Source organism: Ranitomeya variabilis, chromosome 1, assembly GCF_051348905.1.
Source record: "Ranitomeya variabilis isolate aRanVar5 chromosome 1, aRanVar5.hap1, whole genome shotgun sequence".
In the NCBI taxonomy this organism is placed as follows: Eukaryota; Metazoa; Chordata; class Amphibia; order Anura; family Dendrobatidae; genus Ranitomeya; species Ranitomeya variabilis.
Genome location: NC_135232.1, coordinates 671,597,947 through 671,618,383, shown reverse-complemented (window position 1 = coordinate 671,618,383; position 20,437 = coordinate 671,597,947). Strand labels below are relative to the sequence as shown.

Sequence of the window (20,437 nt, the reverse complement as noted above, 5' to 3'; positions counted from 1 at the left end):
GTGGGTGAATCGGGGTTACACAGACTAGCTATATTGTCTGGCATGTGAGACCTGCTCCTCTCCTGCTGGTAAAACACTGATTGTATTGAAACCGCAGCAAACTGCTGAGCATGTGACACATCACTGGAATCAGGCTCTCTGCCCCTACTTGATGCTCCTCTCAGATTAAATATGTAGAAAAAATACTTCAGCACACACAAAGAAATATAACCAAACGTGATAACAGGATTTTTGGGTTCTTACCGTAATATCTGTTTTTGGATCCTTCATTGGGGGTCACAGGAAACCACGGAGTATGGACATCACATGGATAGGTCTTGTATTGAAGCTCAGCCATGTTTCTCCACATTTACTCAAATGGGGTGGTCTGCAGTTCCTGTGCAGTATTGGGTATTGCATCTAGGGTCCAGTAACATTTAAAACTTAGAATATTTTATTAATAAAGAGGAGCAAGAAAATTTGCAAGACCCAGGTCAAGTACTCAGTGGCCGCTTGCCAGGAAGCTGCAAACCGCTTCTGACCAATTGGATAGGACTCACGACCCGAGACCACAAAATGCTGACATGGCTGCTCTCCCAGATTTCTGTGAATCAATTCGCTCATCTCTACTTAAGTGCCTATTGATTTATACAATCCTTGAAGATAATCTGTCAGCAGGTTGTTACTGCGTAATCTGACAGCAGCATAATGTAGCGACAGAGACTCTGATTCCAGTGAGGTAACACTTACCAGGGTTATACTTGTAGCTTGTTGTTTAAAGACTGAATTCTTAATTGACCGGATGGTCTAAAATTATTTTTCCTCTTTATTCACCATTCCTCAGGTTCTGTTATGAGTGTCCGCCTTCCTCTTCTAACAAAACCTGAAGCTGCAGCCAATGCTTCCATTCCAGCAAGCACCATTTCCCCTGCCTCTACTCCAGCTAATGTGCCTGTTCTCTCTCCTTCCAAGACCAGCCCAAATAAATCTGAAGTGACAAATCTTCCGCAAAATCTGCCCGTGCTTTCTCAGCTTGGAACGATTGCAGTGACTTCATCCCCATCTACAAGTAAAACTGAGCCATCACTTCCTTTTCCACAAGTTTTGTCTTACGTGGGTGGTGGACACACAGTGATCACATCTAATGTTGTGCCCCTCCAATCATTAGGTGCTCCTTTGGCAAATATCCCACCAACACCACCTCTATTGCAGAATTGCAGCCTTGTCGGTGCTGCTACAAAACCAACCATAACACTGACTGGTAATGAGTCAGGCTCTGTGTGTGATCCAAATGATCAAGATATTAAACTTTCCAGTTCATCCTTAAGTCCTCATCCATCTGAAGAAACAAGCGATAAGGAATTAGTCAACAAGTGTGAAGGGCAACCTGTGTCAGAAATTGTAAGTGGTGAAAATGAAGCCGAGGCGCAAAGGTCTCCGAAAAAAGAAATCAAATCTGTGATGCAAGCGGAAGACAAGCAATTCCACAATGGCACGCAGGTTAATGAACAGTCCCACACCAGCGCCGATTCCATTGATGAGTTCCTTACCTCAGATGAAGACTTGTTTCAAGAAGCTAAGAAGAAAGATAGCCAAGGTCCAGCTGATGAAGGCGATGATCAACAAAGCCCAGCAGAAAAAAATTCTAGTCAAGTGGTAATTGGGAAAAAAAGTCTTGTGACGTCATTATCAGAGTATGTCCCAGAACAGGTAGAGCAATACATGAAATATAAATCTATGGAGAAAGCGGAATTATCCATAGGACAGAGTCAGGCAAGAGTGTCATCTGATCAGAAGAACAGCGATCATCTCCAAAGGGATCAACATATCAAACAAGATATATTTGACAGCAGAGAAACTCTGCCCATCCTGCAAATTGAGGATGAAGTGAGTATTTTTTCCATATTGTCTGTAAGTTGTTTACATTCCATTTAATTTCACCAGATATTTTACAATATCATTTTCATTATCTCTATTCTACCAACAACCTCTGGTCATATGGTGCTCGTCTATTTATTATACAATAGGAGTCCTAACACTAAACTTAAAAGAAGTTAAACTTTTTTGCTATATTCTTGAATTTTTTGGAGTATTTGTATCCATCTTTTTGAGGCTTTTCTTTTAAGTTTAGTGTTAGGACCCTTGACACGGGTTGCGAGCTTGCATAACTAGGCCAAACTATCAACTGTGCTTCATATCTTATGTACATATATATTTCTCCTTTGGGGGACACAGGACCATGGGTGTTATGCTGCTGCCACTAGGAGGACACTAGTAAAAGTAGAAACGTTGTCCGGCGGTGTTTTTTTCATCGCTTTCGGCTCTCTCTCTCTCGTTTGCTTGTCGGCCGGCACTGAAAATTTAGTGCCCGGCTTCTGGCCGGACTAGGCCACGGTCTTTCTTTAACTCCGCCCACGCAGCAAATTTAGTCACCGGCTTTTGGCTGGACTAGGCCACGTTTTCTCCTGGAACTCCGCCCACATTTCAAGCTCTTCTCGTTCTATACGAGAAGCGCCACTGCTAATCCCGGCGGCCATCTCCCTTCAATCTCAAGCACGCACGTGTGAGATTACGGTCTCTGTTTGTCGCGAGGCGCCATCTGGACTGACACTGCAGTGCTGCCAGGAGGAGCATGGACAGAGGGACATCATCCTTGGGAGCACAGAACACAGGACCCTGGGTAAGCTGCAAAGCTGAGCTTAACCCCTTCTCTGCAGTACATTTTCTCCTGAGTGCAGTGTGTTACCAGGAGGTCACAAGGGTACACTATGTAACAATGTAAAGCACCCAAGAAGGCTAAAAAAAGTGTTTTTTGCCTCATGTACCACTTGCAATACTTTGCTGCCCCGAGGCCATAATACTCCATTCTGCACGGCCTGTGACCCTGTATGTGCCCAGGAGCCCTCTGCTACGGCTGACCCTAGTGGACTTAGTCCCCCTGAGTGGGCAACGTCTCTGGCACAGTGTATGGCTTCTCTGGCCAAGGCAATAGACTCTCTCCGGGATCTCTCCTCAAGCCAGGGCTTCCGTTTGCCTGGTGCAGAGAGCTCCTATGCTGTGTGGGAACCGTTGACCAGCAGGGGTCGTTCTCTATCAAAAAACGCACAGGATTTTAGGAAACAGACCCATAGCCCGTCCCCCGGGCACTCTCGTGCTTCGGGGTCCGTGAGTTCCTCTTCCCTCTCCCCCTCTCCAGGGGTTCGCAGCGAACACGGCTCAGAATATGAGTCTGATGTGTCCATAGATTCGGACTCACAGGAGTATCAGGAGACAGTAGATACCCTCATCGAAGCAGTCAACAAGACTCTGAGGGTGGGCGAGGACTTTACAGCTATTCCAGATCACACGGTGTCTTTCAAAAGAGCTAAACGTCCTCATGGGGTGTTTGTCAATCACCCCTAGTATACAGACATTGTTCAGAGACTTTGGAATCGGCCAGACAAACGTTTTACAGGGCAAAAGCCCCTTGAGACAAGATATCCCTTTGCTCCTGATCTTGTCTGATGGCTCCTCAATTAATAATCCCAGCTCAGCAGATATCTTTCTTAGGGATGATCCTAGACACTTCCCAAGGGTTGGTGATTCTCCCTCCAGAAAGTCTCAACATTACAACGGGGAGCCTGGTTGCCTTCCCCCTCTTTTCCTCACTCCATACGATTCGGCATAGGACTACTGGGCAAGATGGTGGCAGCAATGAAGGCGGTTCCATTTGCCCAGCTACACCTCTGTCCTCTGTAACATGCACTTCTGACAGCCTGGGACAGGAACCCGTTTTCTCTGGACCATCGATTCCAGCTGTCTCAGCAAGTCAGGCAGATCCTCAGGTGGTGGACGTTGAGGTCTTCACTGGATCAGGGAAAATTCTTCCTCCCAGTACGTTGGTTAGTGGTGACCACCGACGCCAGCCTTCTTGGTTGGGGAGCCGTCTTCCGTCATCACACGGCCCAGGGACGCTGGTCTGCTCTGGAATCGTGCCTCGATCAACGTCATGGAGATACGAGCTATCGGGTTGGCCCTTCTGTGGTTTCATCTTTTTCTGGCAGGTCGCCCCATCCGGATTCAATTGGACAATGCCACGGCGGTGGCGTACATCAACCATCAGGGGGGCACCCGCAGCAGAATGGCTATGCTCTAAGTAGGTCACATACCCCAATGGGACGAGAGGAACCATTTGGTGATTTCAGCGGTTCACATTCCGGGCGTAGAGAATTGGGGGGCAAATTTTCTCAGCCATCGGGGTCTTGCCTCGGGAGAATGGTCCCTTCATCCTGACGTCTTTCAGCAGATTTGTCATCGCTGGGGGATGCCGGATGTCAATATGATGGCCTCAAGGCTAAACGCAAAAGTTCCAGAGTTCATAGCTCGCTCTCGCGACCCAGTAGCCATTGGGGCGGATGTACTGGTTCTCCTATGGCATCAGCTTCATCTTCCTGGCGTGTTTCCTCCCGCTCCCGTTACTTCCGAGGGTCAACAGGAAGATCAGAGCAGAAGGGATTCCAGTGATCCTGCTCTTTCCGGATTGGCCACGCCATGCGTGGCACTCGGAACTAGTGCAACTCGTCTCCGACATTCCTTGGCGGTTGCCGGATCACCCAGACCTGCACTCAGGGCCCGATTTGCCACCAAAACAGTCTTTTAACAGCTTGGCCGCTGAATCCTGTTTTTTAACCCAAGACTGTTTCTCCCAACAGGTGGTCTCCACCATGATTAGTGCTCGGATGCCCGCATCGATGCGCATTTATGATCGCATTTGGAAGACATTTTTCTCATGCAGAGACCGTGGACGTTCTCCCCTCGCTTTTTCCATCCCTTCCATTTTGTAATTTCTCCAGACCGGCCTGTTGTCAGGCGTAGCGCTTAGTTCGCTCATGTCCCAGATTTCACCTTTATCCGTCCTTTTCGAACTCAGGATAGCTACCAGATTACAGGTGAAGACCTTCAGTCAGGGGGTTTCCCACGTAGTGCCTCCCTATATAATGCCGTTGGAGTCATGGGACCTTAATTTGGTCTTCGGTGCTCTACAGGAGGCTCCTGTCAAGCCGCTGCAAAACGTATCGCTGACTTTTCTTTCTTAGAAAGTAGCTTTTCTGGTTGCGGTGACGTCAATCAGATGGGTCTTGGAGTTGGCAGCCCTGTCCTGCCGAGTTCCTTTTCTGGAGGGGAACAGAAAGGGTCTAGTTGCTTCTAATGCTACAATAGCCAGTTGGATTCATTTGGTGATTCAGGAGTCCTACCGTGTCAGAGGCAGGCCTATCCCAGTGTGGATTAAGGCACATTCCACTCGGTCAGTGGGCGCTTCTTGGGCCATTCGGCACCAGGCGTCGGCAGAACAGGTCTGCAAAGCTGTGACTTGGCCCAGCCTGCACACTTTTGTAAAGCACTACAATATTCATTCTCAGGCTTCTGCAGATGCGGCCCTTGGCAGACGGATTCTGCAATCGGCAGTAACACATCTGTAGAATACCAGTACATGGGGATTCAGCTGTTGTGTGGTTTCTCACCCAGGGACTGCTTTAGGACGTCCCCTGGTCCTGTGTCCCCCAATGAGGTGAAGGAGAAACAGGGACTTTTTGTATACTCACCGTAAAATCCTTTTCTCAGAACCAATCATTGGGGGACACGGCACCCACTTTGTTAGCCTGATGGCTTGTTTTTGTTCTTTAGTTTGACATATTGTATTCTTGTTTGATAGTTATGAGCTCCTACTGCTTTGTCACTGAACTGGTTCAATTAGAGCCAGCAGGAGGGTGTATACTGCAGAGGAGGAGCTAATTTGTTCTACGTTTACCTAGTGTCCTCCTAGTGGCTGCATCATAACACCCATGGTCCTGTGTTCCCCCAATGATTGGCTCGGAGAAAAGGATTTTACAGTGAGTACATAAAAATCCCTGTTTTTAGCATGTCGTTTTTCAGGGTGCAGCCAAGCTCAGCATTTTTGGCCCTGTAAACTAGGGTGTCTGCTCTCATAAGGTGCACTTCTTTAGTGCTGGGCAGCATGCCTAATCTATTGAGCAGTGCCCTATACAAGCTGCTTTTGTGCAATTTAGTACCAAGCAGTCACTCCCTCCATGAATTGGTGGGTTGTGAACAGTTGTGTCATCAGTATTTTTTACCTGTGTTGCCGCCATCTTTACTACATAGGTTTACTGCATCCTGACAGTGCATTAGTTCTGAGACCTGGGCAGGTAAACTTAACATTGCTGCCTTTTTTTGCTGTATTAATCCTTAAATTTTTGGAGGAATTGTATTCTTCTTTGAGGCTTTGCTTTTTAATTTAATCTTTCCTGACGGCCCCAATACACTTGAACGTTCGGCTTGGCTGTTTTTGTTAGCATTTATGACATTTATTACCGTTAGTCATGGCAGCCATTTATAAAAGTGACATTAAATAGTGTATGATATCTTAAATTATTTTGATTCATTCTGTTTCTTTTCTAGAGTGATGTTGAGGGGTCTGTGGACATTGAATCAATGGAAGAGCTTTCTGAGAACATGAATTTCGCACGTCTGAAGGATTCTGCTTTCAATATTGATAAGAAAAAGTAAGAATCACTTTTGAAGATTGGAATTTTCTGCATAATAAACTAAACTATTTTAACATTAAATTAAAAAAAAATCACAGGGAATTGAAAGATGACAAATTTTGATTGGAGAGTTGGAAAGTTTCTGCTTTGAAAACTTACTGTGAACATACCCATAGACGACAGAATTCCTGCTTTAGCTAAAATGATCTAAGGTGTAACGCAAGAGTAGTTATTTTATTGGGTCAGTTTGGTTTTTTTCTTTCTTTGTTAGACGTGGCTTGAAAAGAAAATTCTCCAAAAAGCACAAGAAAAAATCCAAGGTATAGTGAAGCTCTTGGTGTTTGTATGTTTTGCACAGCCATAAACAAAAGGGATAATGAATAATATTAGTTTGTATGAAAATTTAATGCTTGCCTTTATATCAAGAGCGAAGTTGATGACTACGTGGACATTGAAAGTGTGGAAGAGCTTGCAGAGAAGATAAATCTTGCTGATCAGAAGGCTTTTGGTGCTACTTCACCTAAGGACAAGTAAGAATTTATTTTTAGTTTCAAAGGCAAACCTCATATTTGCTGTGTAGTAATGGAGACTCACTTTGATAAAGTGATGAGGTATACCTACCGTATATACTCAAGTATAAGCTGACCCGAGTATAAGCCGAGACCCCTATCTTTGCCATAAAAAAACTGGGAAAACTTAATGACTCGAGTATAAGCCTAGGGGTAGAAAATGCAGCAGCTACCGGTAAATTTCAAAAATAAAAATAGGTAAAATTAATTTAGATATCAGTAGGTTAAGTGTTTTTGAATATCCATATTGAATCAGGAGCCCCATATAATGCTCCATACAGTTCATGATGCGCCCCATAAGATGCTGCATACAAAATACGCCCCATATAATGCTCCATAAAATGTATGATGGGACCCATTAGATGCTCTATATTAAAATATGCCCCATATAATGCTGCACAAAGGTTAATAATGGCCCCATAAGATGCTCCATAGACACATTTGCCCCATACAGTGCTGCATAAAGGTTAATAAGGGCCCCATAAGGTGCTCCATAGAGACATTTGCCCCATATAATATTGCACAAATGCTGATTATGGCCCCAAAAGATGCTCCATAGAGATATTTGCCCCATATAATGCTGCACAATTGCTGATTATGGCCCCATAAGATGCTCCATACAGATATTTGCCCCATATAATGCTGCACAAATGCTGATTATGGCCCCATAAGATGCTCCATAGAGATATTTGCCCCATATAATGCTGCACAAATGCTGATTATGGCCCCATAAGATGCTCCATAGAGATATTTACCCCATATAATGCTGCACAAATGGTGATTATGGCCCCATAAGATGCTCCATTGAGATATTTGCCCCATATTCTGTTGCTGTGATTAGAAAAAAAAAATGGCATACTTACCTGTCATCGCTCAGGCCCCCGGCACTTGCAATATTCACCTCTCCTCGTTCCACCGCCGGGCGCCTCTGTGTCTTCAGAGTCCTCTGCACTGATGTTCAGGCAGAGGGCGCGCACTAACCACGTCATTGCGCCCTCTGACTTTAGTGACACAGCGGCGCCCAGTGGTGGAACGAGGAGAGGTGAATATCGTGCAATGCTGCGCACTCTCCCCGCTATACTCACCTGCTCCCGGCGCGGTCCCTGGCAGCTTCCCTGATGGTCTTCTCCGGCACCAGCAGCTTCTTCCAGCGTTGAGCGGTCACCGGTACCGCTCATTACAGAAATGAATATGTTGCTCCACCCCTATGGGAGTGGAGTCGCGTCCACATTCATTACTGTAATGAGCGGTACCATGTGACCGCTCAACGCTGGAAGAAGCTGTCAGCGCCCAGAGACCATCGGAGATGCAGGGACCACGCCAGGAGCAGGTGAGTATGTCACAGCTGCCTCTCCCCCCGCCAACCCCCCCTGGGACAATGACTCGAGTATAAGCTGAGAGGGGCACTTTCAGCCTAAAAAATGGGCTGAAAATCTCTGCTTATTCTTGAGTATGAGAACAACACCTTCTTGACATACATGCCCATATCAACTAATTTCAACCATACAGGAAAATTTCCACATTATGTCATGGGTCATATCAGGAAGCTATATTAGGGCAATCGCAATAAACGAACAAAACTGCAGCAAGAAGCGATCAAACACCCGAATTTATCAAAAATGAAAAAACTTTATTATATATTAAACAAGATAAGGAGCATGGGGAAGCACAGTTCATGCCATATTGCACATGTCAGAAACGCAAGGGTGCACTGCCGTGGGTAGTAATATATATATGTCAACAATGGGTATCACAATCTATGTAATCCTAGTAGAACAATAAAACCACATAGAGACTCATATTACAAATCCAACTCGATTATGCCCATTCATAAACATACATAACTAATACAATTACTTCCGAATCAAAGTCATATTCTTTGGTACATAATTACCTGAGTGGGTAAAGGAATTAATCACACCACAGAGTGCACCCGCCCCTTATTCTTGAGTATATACGGCATATGAAATCTTGTTAAAATAGAAATTTGATCATTTTGCCATGACAAATCTTATCTTCCAGATATGGCTCTGAAGGAAAACTTTGCAAAGTACCCAAAAAGATCTCCAAGGTAGAGTGAAACTCTGATCTGTCTTATTATGTAACATGTATACATTTCTAAAGTGGATCAGCTATTTTGACTGGCCATAATCATGAGTGGTCGGTCTGCCAGTCATAAGTTCAGTAGGATGATATTTCTTTATTGCTTCATTGGGGATGCAAGTAACCATGGGTGTATGCTGCTGTTGCTAGGAGTCTTGACACCAGACAAAAAAAGGAAAATACCTCCTCCTTCCCAGTATACACCCACTGACTGGCACAAAGTACCTCAGTTTAAGCTTAGTGTCTGTAGGAGGCGGACCTGGATCTGATCCCAGATACACATTTTTCTTTGCAGGTTCTCTTTTTGTGTTTATTAGGGTATGTTTCCACTGTCCGGATTGGCAGCGCTTTGGACATAAGTTTGTCCAAAGCGCTGCCGCCTTTTTTACGCACGGTGATTCCGCATGTGTTCATTGAACCATGGAGAATCACCGCATCCTATACATAAGGACGGTGATATTTATCTTGCGGAGACTGAGCGTCTCCGCAAGATAAATAGACATGCTGCGGTCTAGAAAGATGCGCCGCATGTCAGGTTTCGCAGGAAAGCTGGAGGTGTCCCTGCTTGCATAGTGGACATGGGATTTCATAAAATCCCCTTCACTATGCTGTAACTTGTGGCCACTGCGGATTGGATGCTGCGGCTGTACGCAGCGTCCAATCCGCAGCTAATACTGAACGTGGAAACATATCCTGAATCTTTTTCCTTTGTTTTTCAGGTTCCTTTTTTTAGGGTAACAGGGTTCAATTTCTCACCCTGTTTTCCCCATACGTATGCGGCCGAGAGAGCAGTGTGGTGTTGCCCACATCGCTCACTCTCGGGCCCGCAAAGTATGACCTAATCCCGTCACCCTTACGGCTGTTTCAGGGTGATTCCAGTGGCTGATCCTCTGCTTTTTCCCCTCCCCACCCCTCTCCTTGGTTGACGCTGTTTTCTGCACCATCTGGAGGCAGCGCGGGAAGGAGGATCACCGATTCTAGTGACCCTCACCCGCCCTGAGGGCTCCTGATGTTATTTTCATCGCTGCAGAGGGATCGGGACTCACCGCACAGGTATATCTCCCTCCTTTCCCTCCTCAGCGGCAGGTGTCATCCCTGGGAGCACTGTCCCCTTAATTGCAAAGGCACAGGGTGGTGTTAGTGGTAGGGTACAGCCGCGGCCATTTTTCCTCTGACCGGGCTCAGAACTTAAGGACACTATCCTTCCCCTTGTCACCGCTGCGCTTTTTAAATCTTTTTGTCCAATAGGAGGCTTCTTCCTCCTCTTCTAGCCAGGCGTTTTTTCGGCACGTTTTTTTCCTCTCCTATCACGGAGCTTCTCCTTCCTGGCTGTTCGCGCCCCCGATGTGTCAGCCAATAGGATGATAGCTTTCTCTTTCACCAGCCAGCAGACTTCAGGGTGTGGTGACACAGCCGAGACTGCATCTGCTTTCTTACGCCTCCATATCCTGTTCTCTCTGAAGACTGCGGACACTCTGAGCGCGGGGGAAACAGCTATATTCTGCGGGCCCTCTGCTCACAGGGAGACACAGCTTCCACAATTCTTTCTGCTGGTCTTCGCTGGCATCGGGTAGGCTCTGTTTCCTTTTTCCTTGGCTCTTCCTCAGCAGTATCCCCAAGGCTTAACTTATGCCCAGCCCTAGAGAGGCTTCTTCTTGCCCCTCTAAGCTTACTGTAAGGCTAGGTTCACATTACGTTCTGGCAGTCCGTTAGACGGACTGCGTTACACCGCGGCATAACGTGGTGTAACACAGTCCGTTAACGCTGTCATTAAGCTCTATTTCGGGCGCATTGCTAGCGCATGCCCAAAATAGGCATGCGCTAGCTATGTGCCGTCATTGAGTGACGGACCCTGGGACGCGGGCTGCAGCATTTCCGGGTCCGTCAGCTAGCGCAGATAGAGCATCTGCTAGCTCTATCTGCGCTAGCGCGATGGTAAGTTGGCACTTGAGTTAACGCAGCCCATTTAACGCATGTGTTGAACGGGCTGCATTAACGCAATGTGAACCTAGCCTAATTCACGCCTGTGCCCTCTGCAAAAGAAAGAGTCTTCAGGCCAGCCCTCGCCTTTCTGCCTGTCCTGCAGCCCCTGCACCATGTCTGCCCCACAGGAGCCCTATAACGCCCGTGATGAGAGCACACCCATCCCTCTGGAGTGGGCTGTTGCCATGTTTGTTAGTCTCCGACCTGACAGAAGTTTCACGGTCCCCGGTCCAGCTCCTGGAGCGACTTCCACAGTTGTCTACTGCCACCAGTGCTCCGAACACCTCTCGTGGTGATTTGTATGCACCTGACCGTGACAAATCGGCTACAAAGCAAAGAAGCAGGCTCTTTCCAGTTCTTCCTTTTGTTCTCCGGGTCCCTCTGCATCCGCCTGGATGCATTCCTCACCCCATGCCCCCTCCTCGGAGACTGCTTTTGGGTTGGATGTGGATTCCCAGTCTGAATCTGATACGTAACACCTCAAAGATGCTGGATATGGTAAATAGCCTTTTCTTGGCAATTACCCAAACTTTGAACCTAAAGGATTACGAGGCACCTGCTCAGGAGCACTCCGTTTCCTTCAAACGAGTAAAACATCCTTCCTGGAATTTCCCTAGTCACAGAGAATTTGAGACAATTTTATCTAAACATCGGGAACACCCTGAAAAGCACTTCCCAGGAAGGAAGCAGCTAGATATTCTCTATCACTTTAGGCCAGACCTCGTTTGTAAATGGGCAGAATCCCCTAATGTGGATCCACCGGTTTCTCGCCTGTCTTCCAAGACAGTCTTGTCTCTACCAGGCAGTGCATCTCTTAAGGATTCTACAGACAGACAAATTGCATCCTTGGCTAAGTCAGACTTTGAAGCAGCTGGCGCCTCCCTGTCCCATTTTTGCCTCCACCTGGGAGGCAAAGTCCATGTCTGCCTGGGCAAGAAAGCTTCGTCAGGGTATTCCAGCGGCAGCTCCTCCGAATGAGATGTCAGATTTGGCAGATCAGATTGCCCATGCTGGCAAATATCTTTTGACTGCTTCCTTAGATGCAGCTAGTTGCTCTGCCAGGGCTACCAGCAACATTGTTGCTACACGCCGCATTCTCTGGTTGAAAGCGTGGAATGCAGATCCACCGTAGAAAAGTCCCTCACTGGTCTTTCCTTCCAAGGCTCTAGACTTTTTTGGTCCAAGCTGGATGAAATAATTTCGGATGCTACTGGTGGGAAAAGCACCTTGCTTCCCTAGTACAAACCTAAGCACCCTTTTAATAGGAAAAGGTCGCTTCAATTTCCTTACTTTCGTCTCTTCTCTTCACAACAGGACCGCTCTTCTGCCCAAAGGGAAAGGAAGAAGCCGTCCTTCAAACCAGCTTCTCACTGGCGACCAAAGGGTCGCTCTTCCAAGCCTTCAGGGTCTCGCGCCACCTGGTTCTCCTCGGCATGACGGGTCTCCCCCACCCAGGAATCTCTCCAGGGTGGTAGGTTGGCTTCTTCTTTTCTGGGACTCATGGTTGTCGGTGGTCGACGATGCCTGGGTCAGAGAGTCACTTAGACGGTTCTTTCTGTCTCGCCCACCAAGACATCCGTCTCAGGCCCCAGAGGTTCTTCAGGCTGACTCTTCTTTAATAAGCACAGGAGTAATCGTACCCGTCCCCGGAACAAACTGTTTTCAGGGTTCTACTCCAATCTTTTTGTAGTCCCAAAGAAAGACAGATCGCTCTGTCCGATTTTGGACCTCAAACGACTGAACCATCACGTTCGGATCCTCCGTTTCAGGATGGAGTCCCTACGTTCGGTAATCATCAGGATGCTTATCATCACATTCCTGTTTGTGTTCAGCATCAGAAATTCCTACGGTTTGCGATCCAGGAGGATCATTATCAGTTTGCAGCCCTTTCTTTCGGCCTGGCCTCTGTCTCCTGAGTGTTCACGAAGATCATGGCAGCGGTCATGGCCATCCTTCACTCCAAGGGGATTCTCCTAATTCCTTACTTGGACGGTATTCTGATCAAGGGACCATCCTGCCGAGACTGCTGCCAAAGTCTTCAGATCACTCTGGACACTCTGGTCCGTCTTCGCAGGATTATCAACAAAGAGAAGTCCTCACTCACCCCAGCTCAGCACCTGGGGTTTCTGGGTATGAGGTTCGACATGACCCAAGCCCATGTCTTCCTTCCAAAGGAGAAGTTTTCATCCTTCTGCCAGGGGATCCGCACTCTAAAATGACCAGCTCCTCTCCCCCTACGGTCCTGCATGAGTGTTCCAGGGAAGATGATTGCCGCCATGGAAGCCGTTGCTTTTGCCCAGTTCCATACCCATCCTCCTCAGCTGTCCCTCTTGTCGGCTTGGGACAAGAGGACCGTCTCCCTGGACTGGCCCATTCTTCCTCTTAACGTGAGGCAGTCCCTGACCTGTGAGACTGTATCAGCATCAGTCCCACAAGAGAAGTCCTTACTTCCTCTCCGGTGGCAGGTCATCAACACCGACGCCAGTCTCCTCGGTTGGGGAGCGGTCTTTCTTTGTCACACAGCAAAGGGCCGCTGGAACGCCCAAGAAGCCGCTCTCCCCATCAATTTCCTGGAGATCAAGGCAATTTTCTTTGCCTTTCGCCACTAGCAGACTCTCCTCGCAGGCCAGCCGGTCCACATGTAGTCGAACAACGCCACGGTCGTGGCTTACATAAATCTTCAATGTGGGACTTGCATCAAACAGGTAATGGTAGAGGTAACAAGGATTCTGCGATGGGCGGAACGTCACGTTCCCGCCATATCAGCAGTTCACAATCTGGGACTAGAAAATTGGGCATTCGATTTTCTGAGCCGTCAGGGTCTTGCAACGGGCAAGTGGTCTCTCAGCCCCGCCATCTTCAACCACATTTGTCAGAGATGGGGCACCCCGGACGTCAACCTGATGGCGTCTTGGATGAATTACAAGGTTCCTCAGTTCGTAGCCAGGTCCCCCGCGATCCACTAGCCATCGGTTGCGATGCTCTGGTAATCCCGTGGTCACAGTTCCAACTGCCTTATCTTTTTCCGCCTCTCCGCTTAATTCCGAGGGTCGTGAAAAAGATAAATGCAGAAGGGATCCCTGTAATCCTGATAGCTCCGGACTGGCCAAGACGGGCCTGGTACGCGGAGCTGATGAACATACTCATGGGACGCTCCCTGGAGGCTTCCAGACCGTCCACATCTTCTCTCACAAGGCCCCCTTTTTCACCAGAGTTCAGACTCTCAGTTTAACGGCATGGCCGTTGAGGCCGCAGTCCTGAGGGAGGCTGGTTTTTCCCACGAGTTCATTCAGACCATGATTAAGGTGAGAAAACCAGCATCCTCGCATATCTGCAGATACTGGAAGGCCTTCTTCCGGTAGAGTGAGGACAACAGTTTGGTCCCTAGGTCCTTTTCTCTTCCTTCCATCCTTGGTTTTCTACAAGCGGGTCTTGACTCGGGTCTATTGCTCAATACTCTTAAACGGTAGGTTTCCGCTCTGTCAAGTCTTTTCCAGCTAAATCTGGCTTCCCGCTCCCAGGTAAAGACATTTCTTCAAGCAGTCTCCAACCTGGCACCTCCTTATCGTCCTCCGATAGACCCATGGTATCTTAACCTTCTCCTAGACCCATGGTATCTTAACCTTGTCCTTTGCGCGCTCTAGTGCACTCCTTTTGAGCCCATTCAAGATATTTAGTTTTTTCTCCTATCATGGAAAGTTGCCTCATTAGTTGCCATTACGTCCATCAGGAGAGTTTGAGTTAGCGGCATTATCCTGCCTCTCCCCGTTCCTGATTCTACATGGCAGGACAAGGTAGTTCTCAGACCTGTTCCTTCCTTCCTACCTAAGGTGGTCTCTTCATTTCACATCAATGAAGACCTTGTCCTTCCTTCTCTATGTCCCTCTCTAGTCCATTCCCTGGAGAAATCCCTACACAAGCTGGATCTGTTCAGAGCTATCCGAGTCTACCTTTCAAGGACCTCTTCCTTTCGTCAATCCGATGCCCTTTTAGTCATCTCTGAAGGTCGTCGTAAGGGGTTCCCAGCTTCTAAGTCCACTATTGCCCGTTGGATTCGTTTGGCAATATTGGCGGCATACCAGGTAGAGGACAAACCTCCTCCGAGGGTGAAGGCTCACTCTACTCGGGCGGTGGAGTCTTCCAGGGCTGTTTGTCACCAGGCCTCGGCTTTACAGATTTGTAAGGCCATGACCTGGTCACCGTTGCACACCTTTGCGAGGTTTTACAGGGTTTATACCCATGCCTCATCTGATGCAGGCCTGGGAAGGTAGGAAGGTGTTGTAGGTGGCGGTTACGCATCAGCTGACCTAAGTCTGTTTTCTTTGCATTCTTTCCGTTCCCACCCTTGGGACTGCTTTGTAACGTCCCATGGTTACCTGTGTCCCCCAATGAAGCAACAAAGAAAGAGGAATTTTTGGTACTCACCGTAAAATCTTTCTTGGAACCTTCATTGGGGGACACGGCACATTCCCTAACTGTTTGTACCGCTTTTGGGCTTATGTGCCTTTGTTGGGTTGGTGCATATGTTGAGTTTTTGGTTGCTTCTCCTACTGCTTTAACACTAACTGAGGTACTTGGTGCCTTTCAGTGGGTGTATACTGCCGAGGAGGAGCTATTTCCCTTTTTCGCCTAGTGTCAGCCTCCTAACGACAGCAGCATAGACCCGTGGATACCTGTGTCCCCCAATGAAGGCTCCAAGAAAGAGATTTTGTGGCGAGTACCAAAAATCCCTCTTTCTCCATCCTTGCCAGAAACATGAATGCTCGACTCGGCCAATACATCCCTCTATACACAAGAGAGCTGTTTTCCAAACTTCATTTTGTCCAGTTTTGCAGCTCCGAAGTTCCCCATGCACATGTACATGTATGTTTATGTTCTCTATTAGGCAACCACGGCCAGAATCAAAAGGAGCAAAACTATTGGTCATCCAAAATTGGACTTGCTGGATCCTTCTCCTCATCATCATTTCTCGGGAGAGTCAGAAGGCCCCTATACACATTAGACTGTTGGTCGATCCTGCTGATACTAGCAGGTTCAGCCAACTTTAGTCTAATGTGAACAGGGTCTTAAAAGGGGTTGTCTGTTATGATAAGTCTGCTGTCCCGCTATGTGACTGCAGAATTCTGACAGTGTGCAGTGTGCACGCCATCAAGACTCACCAGTATTGTCTGCATGAGAAAGCGATTTTTATACTTCTAGTCACTTTCTTTTATTAGACATGCCTGGTTTCTTCCAATGCAAGTGAATTGAGAGAAGCTGGACATGTCTAGCTGGCACGTGACCACATGTAGGCCGGCTCTCGCCGTCAATACCGGTGAATCCTGACTCTGTGTGCACTGGATGCTGTCAGGATTCAGAAGTCTGCAATCACTCTGTGATTTTTATCAGATCGGACAACACCTTTAGATTATTGTCCCATTTCCACTCAAATGTTTTGGATCTTATAAACTATCTGAAGTCATATAATTAACGTATAACTATGGATCACAGCAACACCAAACCATAATAATAAAAATGATCTTTATTATTTTGATATAATGAAGGTGGATGGAGAGGACCTTTCTTCAGCAGTGGAAGACGAGGGTGGCAACGTATTTCATCGTAGGAACCACACAGCGAATGAGCGGAAGAGACGAAGTGAAATGAGGGATCTTTTCTATGAACTGAGAAATGCTCTCTGTCTTTACAACCTTCCTAAAGTTTCAAAGAGTTATATCTTAAAGCAGGTCCTGTCTATGTCTTCTGAAATAGCAGCGGTCCAGATTACTGTTTTCCAGAAATGCTTACTTTCTTTTACTTTTACCTTTCAGGCCATAGATGAGATTGAGAATTTGACGGACGCCGCTGATACACTTATGAAAAAAAAGACACTCTTGTCCCAAACTCAAAACCTTTTGGTCAAGAAAGTTTCTAATCTGTCAGGTTGGTGGAATATTGTGAAGATATACTATTTGTAGATGTAATAGTGTTTCGATTGACACTATTATTTTTACCAATGTATTGAAAAATTGAACAAAAAAATTCAATTTGAAATGGTGAAAAAAAAATAATCATTCCGCAATTGCTCTTAGGGTTTTAATTTTATGGCTTCTATTGAACTGCAAAAATGACATGGAAACCTAAAAATACATTGAAAAAAATGGAGCAAGTTCAGAGAAGAGCTATCTGGTTGTGAGTGGACTGCAAAGTATGTCCTACGAGGAACGGCTAAAGAATCTTAAAATGTTTAGCTTGCAAAAAAGAAGGCTAAGAGGAGACTTAATAGCTGTCTACAAATATCTGAAGGGATGTCACAGTGTAGAGGGATCATTCTTATTCTCATTTGCACATGGAAACACCAGAAGCAATGAAATGAAACTGAAATGGGAAGACAAAGATTAGATATTAGAAAAATCTTTTTGACTGTCAGGGTGATCATTGAGTGGAACAGGCTGCCACGAGAGGTGGTAAGTTCTCCTTCAATGGAAGTCTTCAAACAGAGGCTGGACAGACATCTATCTGAGATGGTTTAGTGACTCCTGTATTGAGCAGGGGGTTTGACACGATGACCTTGGAGGTCCCTTCCAACTCTAACATTCTATGATTGTATGAAACCTGATTCTCAAGGTCTATTATGGTTATACCAAACTTTTTAAGGTGTTTATTTTTTATGTTAAAGAAGAAAAAATTCAGCTTTGCAAATCTGTGAGCCCAACGTCTGGTGGCAGATGGTCCAGGAGGCCCCCACTGCGCGAGTGGAGTTCACGGTGACCCTAAGTGGGCGCTTTCTGTCACTTAGTCAGTAGGCTTCAAGAATGGCAGAACGAACTCAGCGAGCAATGGTAGATTTGGAAGCACCCAAGCCTTTTTCAGGACCTTTGGGAATTATGAATAGCGAGTCCGTACTTCTGATGGGTACTGTCCTGGAAAAGTAGAGACGGAGGGCTCTTACCAGGTCCTGTTTGTTTAGAGACCTCTCTTGAGGGGATAAGAATTGGACAGACAAAAGAAAGAAGAACATGTCCTCATTGAGCTGAAATACAGAAACCACCTAAAGGAGAAAGGATGGGATAGAACGTAACAATACCTTGTCATGGTGGAACACTAGATAAGGGGAACGGCAAGAAAGCTGTGAGTTTCAGAAACTGGTCTGATAGAAGTGATGGTCACCAGGAAAGCAACTTTCCAGGAAATGAGTGACGGATGGGATAGAACGTTACAATACCTTGTCATGGTGGAACACTAGATAAGGGAAACCGCAAGAGAGCTGTGAGTTTCAGAAACTGGTCTGATAGAATTGATGGTCACCAGGAAAGCAACGAGTGAAAGGGAAATTTCTCAGAGGTTCGAATGGTGACTGTTGGAAGAACATCGAGCACTAGATTGAGGACCCAAGGTTCTACCTTAGGGGGGTGGAGTGCGTGACTCCTTGCAGGAAGCTCTTGATCTGCAGGCCAGACGCTAGATTTGAAAGAGGAGGGAAAAGGCAGATACTTGCCCCTTGAGCGAGCTGAGAGACGGGTAAGATTCCAGGCCCGATTTGTAGGAAGGACAAAATAGATGGCAGATGAAAGATGATCAGGGAGGTCCAATTAGTTTCGCACCAGCAGAAAAAGGCTTTCCACATACGGTGTGTAATGCTCGCGCCCTGACTGGGTGGCGTGAACGAGGATTGTGGCCCCACTGTGCCACAAACCAGACTACCCTGGAGGGGCGTGACTAAGCAGCTACCTTGGTGTTCACTGGAGCCTCTAGTGGGGAGGTCAGGCTTGTGCGGCAGATACCTACCAGGTACCACTCCAGGGCGGTGTCTAGCTGTAGCAGCTGATCCCACTGGGGGACGGAACTCTAGGGACAGGTGCGGGCAAGTACAGATGGGCACGACTGGTACTCTGGTGGGCTCGGCTGGCAGGCAGGTGGGCACGGAACAGACTGGAGGAGAGCAGAGCAGGACGCAGAGAGCAGAGCAGAACCGCAGGATGTGGAGAGCAGAACCGCAGAACGTGGACAGCAGAGTAGAGTAGACACAAGGCTACACACAGCTGAGGAGGGAAGGAAACTGACAAGGATACGAACGAACAGGTACAAGAAACGGCCTTAGTACAGACAAGGACGGACACGGGGACAAGTACTGGAAAAAGGATTCAGACCTGGATATGCAGCCCCCAGGGAGGCAGAAAACAAGACACTAACAGTACAGAAATGGGTCTGGGTATACAGCCCCCTGAGAGGCAGAAAAGAGGACAGGACCTGGCAACTCGGTAGCAGAGCGCAGACTAAGAGAGTTTGTTGCTCAGTCATCTCCCTATGGGTGGAGATGCCTTAAGTACCTGATGCCTCTTGGCAATTGGCTGGGGACACCTTAGGAAGGTGTACACTGTCTCTATAAGAATCAGATAGTGCCGGCGCCACCCCCCCTAAGCACACAGCCAGGAAGTGTAGAAACAGCAGGCAGGAGGTATGAGGTTCACAGCATGGAGCAGGCAGAGGGCAGAACTCACATCATGATCCGGAGGGGTAAGTAAGATGGTGTATCTGCCTGATGGGAGATGGAAAGCCATGCAGTGATGCCGGCAGGGATGTTACACGGTGGTAAATGCAAAAGGAAGAAGACTTCCTAGAAGAGAAGGTCGAGTTTCTATGGCGTGTCCGCGAGAAAGTTGATTACTTCTGCGTATCGAGGTCTTCTGGGCCAGTCTGGAGCAATGATAACAATGGGCACTCCCTGTTTCTTGATCTTCTTGACCATCTTGTTAATCAGTGGCAAGGGAAGGCATAGGTACGGTAGGGAGAACTGAGACTAAGGAATTACCTGGTGTCGTAACCAATTGCTAGCAGGTCGCGTGATCTGGAGACTAACTCAGGATCTTGTGTTTCAGTTTAGACTTCATCAGGTCGACGTCGTGAGTCCGTGATTGGAGACCAATCTTGTGGACGATTGACTGATTCAGGCTCCACTCGCCAGTGGCAAGACCCTCTCGGCTTAGAAAATTGGTGGTCCATTTGTCCACTCCTGGAATGTGTACTGCTGAGATCATCGGTACGTTGTGCTCAGCCCATAACAGAAACCGCATCACTTCTGACAATACTGCTAGACTTTGGGTTCATCCTTGGTGGTTTATGTATGTAACCTCTGTGGCTTTGGCGGTTTGGACCCAAATCGGATGGTTGAGGAGAAAATTGTGCCAGTTATGTAAAGCAAGAAATATTGGCCGGAGTTGCAGAATGTTGATGGGAAGAGACCATTCCTGGGTGATCCATCAGCACTAGACTGCTAAGTTTTGAAAAACTGCTCCCCAC

The 20,437-nt window shown here is 47.2% G+C and overlaps 1 protein-coding gene across 6 annotated transcripts in view; it reads left to right on the top strand.

Annotated features, from left to right (window-relative positions):
• MGA (MAX dimerization protein MGA) overlaps positions 1–20,437 on the top strand; it is a 155,791-nt gene that overhangs the window by 115,511 nt on the left and 19,843 nt on the right. For all 6 annotated transcript variants that reach the window (XM_077264150.1, XM_077264160.1, XM_077264112.1 and 3 more), the window contains 7 exons: positions 824–1,866; positions 6,418–6,521; positions 6,775–6,823; positions 6,930–7,033; positions 9,095–9,143; positions 16,702–16,884; positions 16,969–17,080. In XM_077264150.1, the coding sequence (XP_077120265.1) occupies positions 824–1,866; positions 6,418–6,521; positions 6,775–6,823; positions 6,930–7,033; positions 9,095–9,143; positions 16,702–16,884; positions 16,969–17,080 (1,644 nt within the window). The remainder of the gene's footprint in view (positions 1–823; positions 1,867–6,417; positions 6,522–6,774; positions 6,824–6,929; positions 7,034–9,094; positions 9,144–16,701; positions 16,885–16,968; positions 17,081–20,437) is intronic.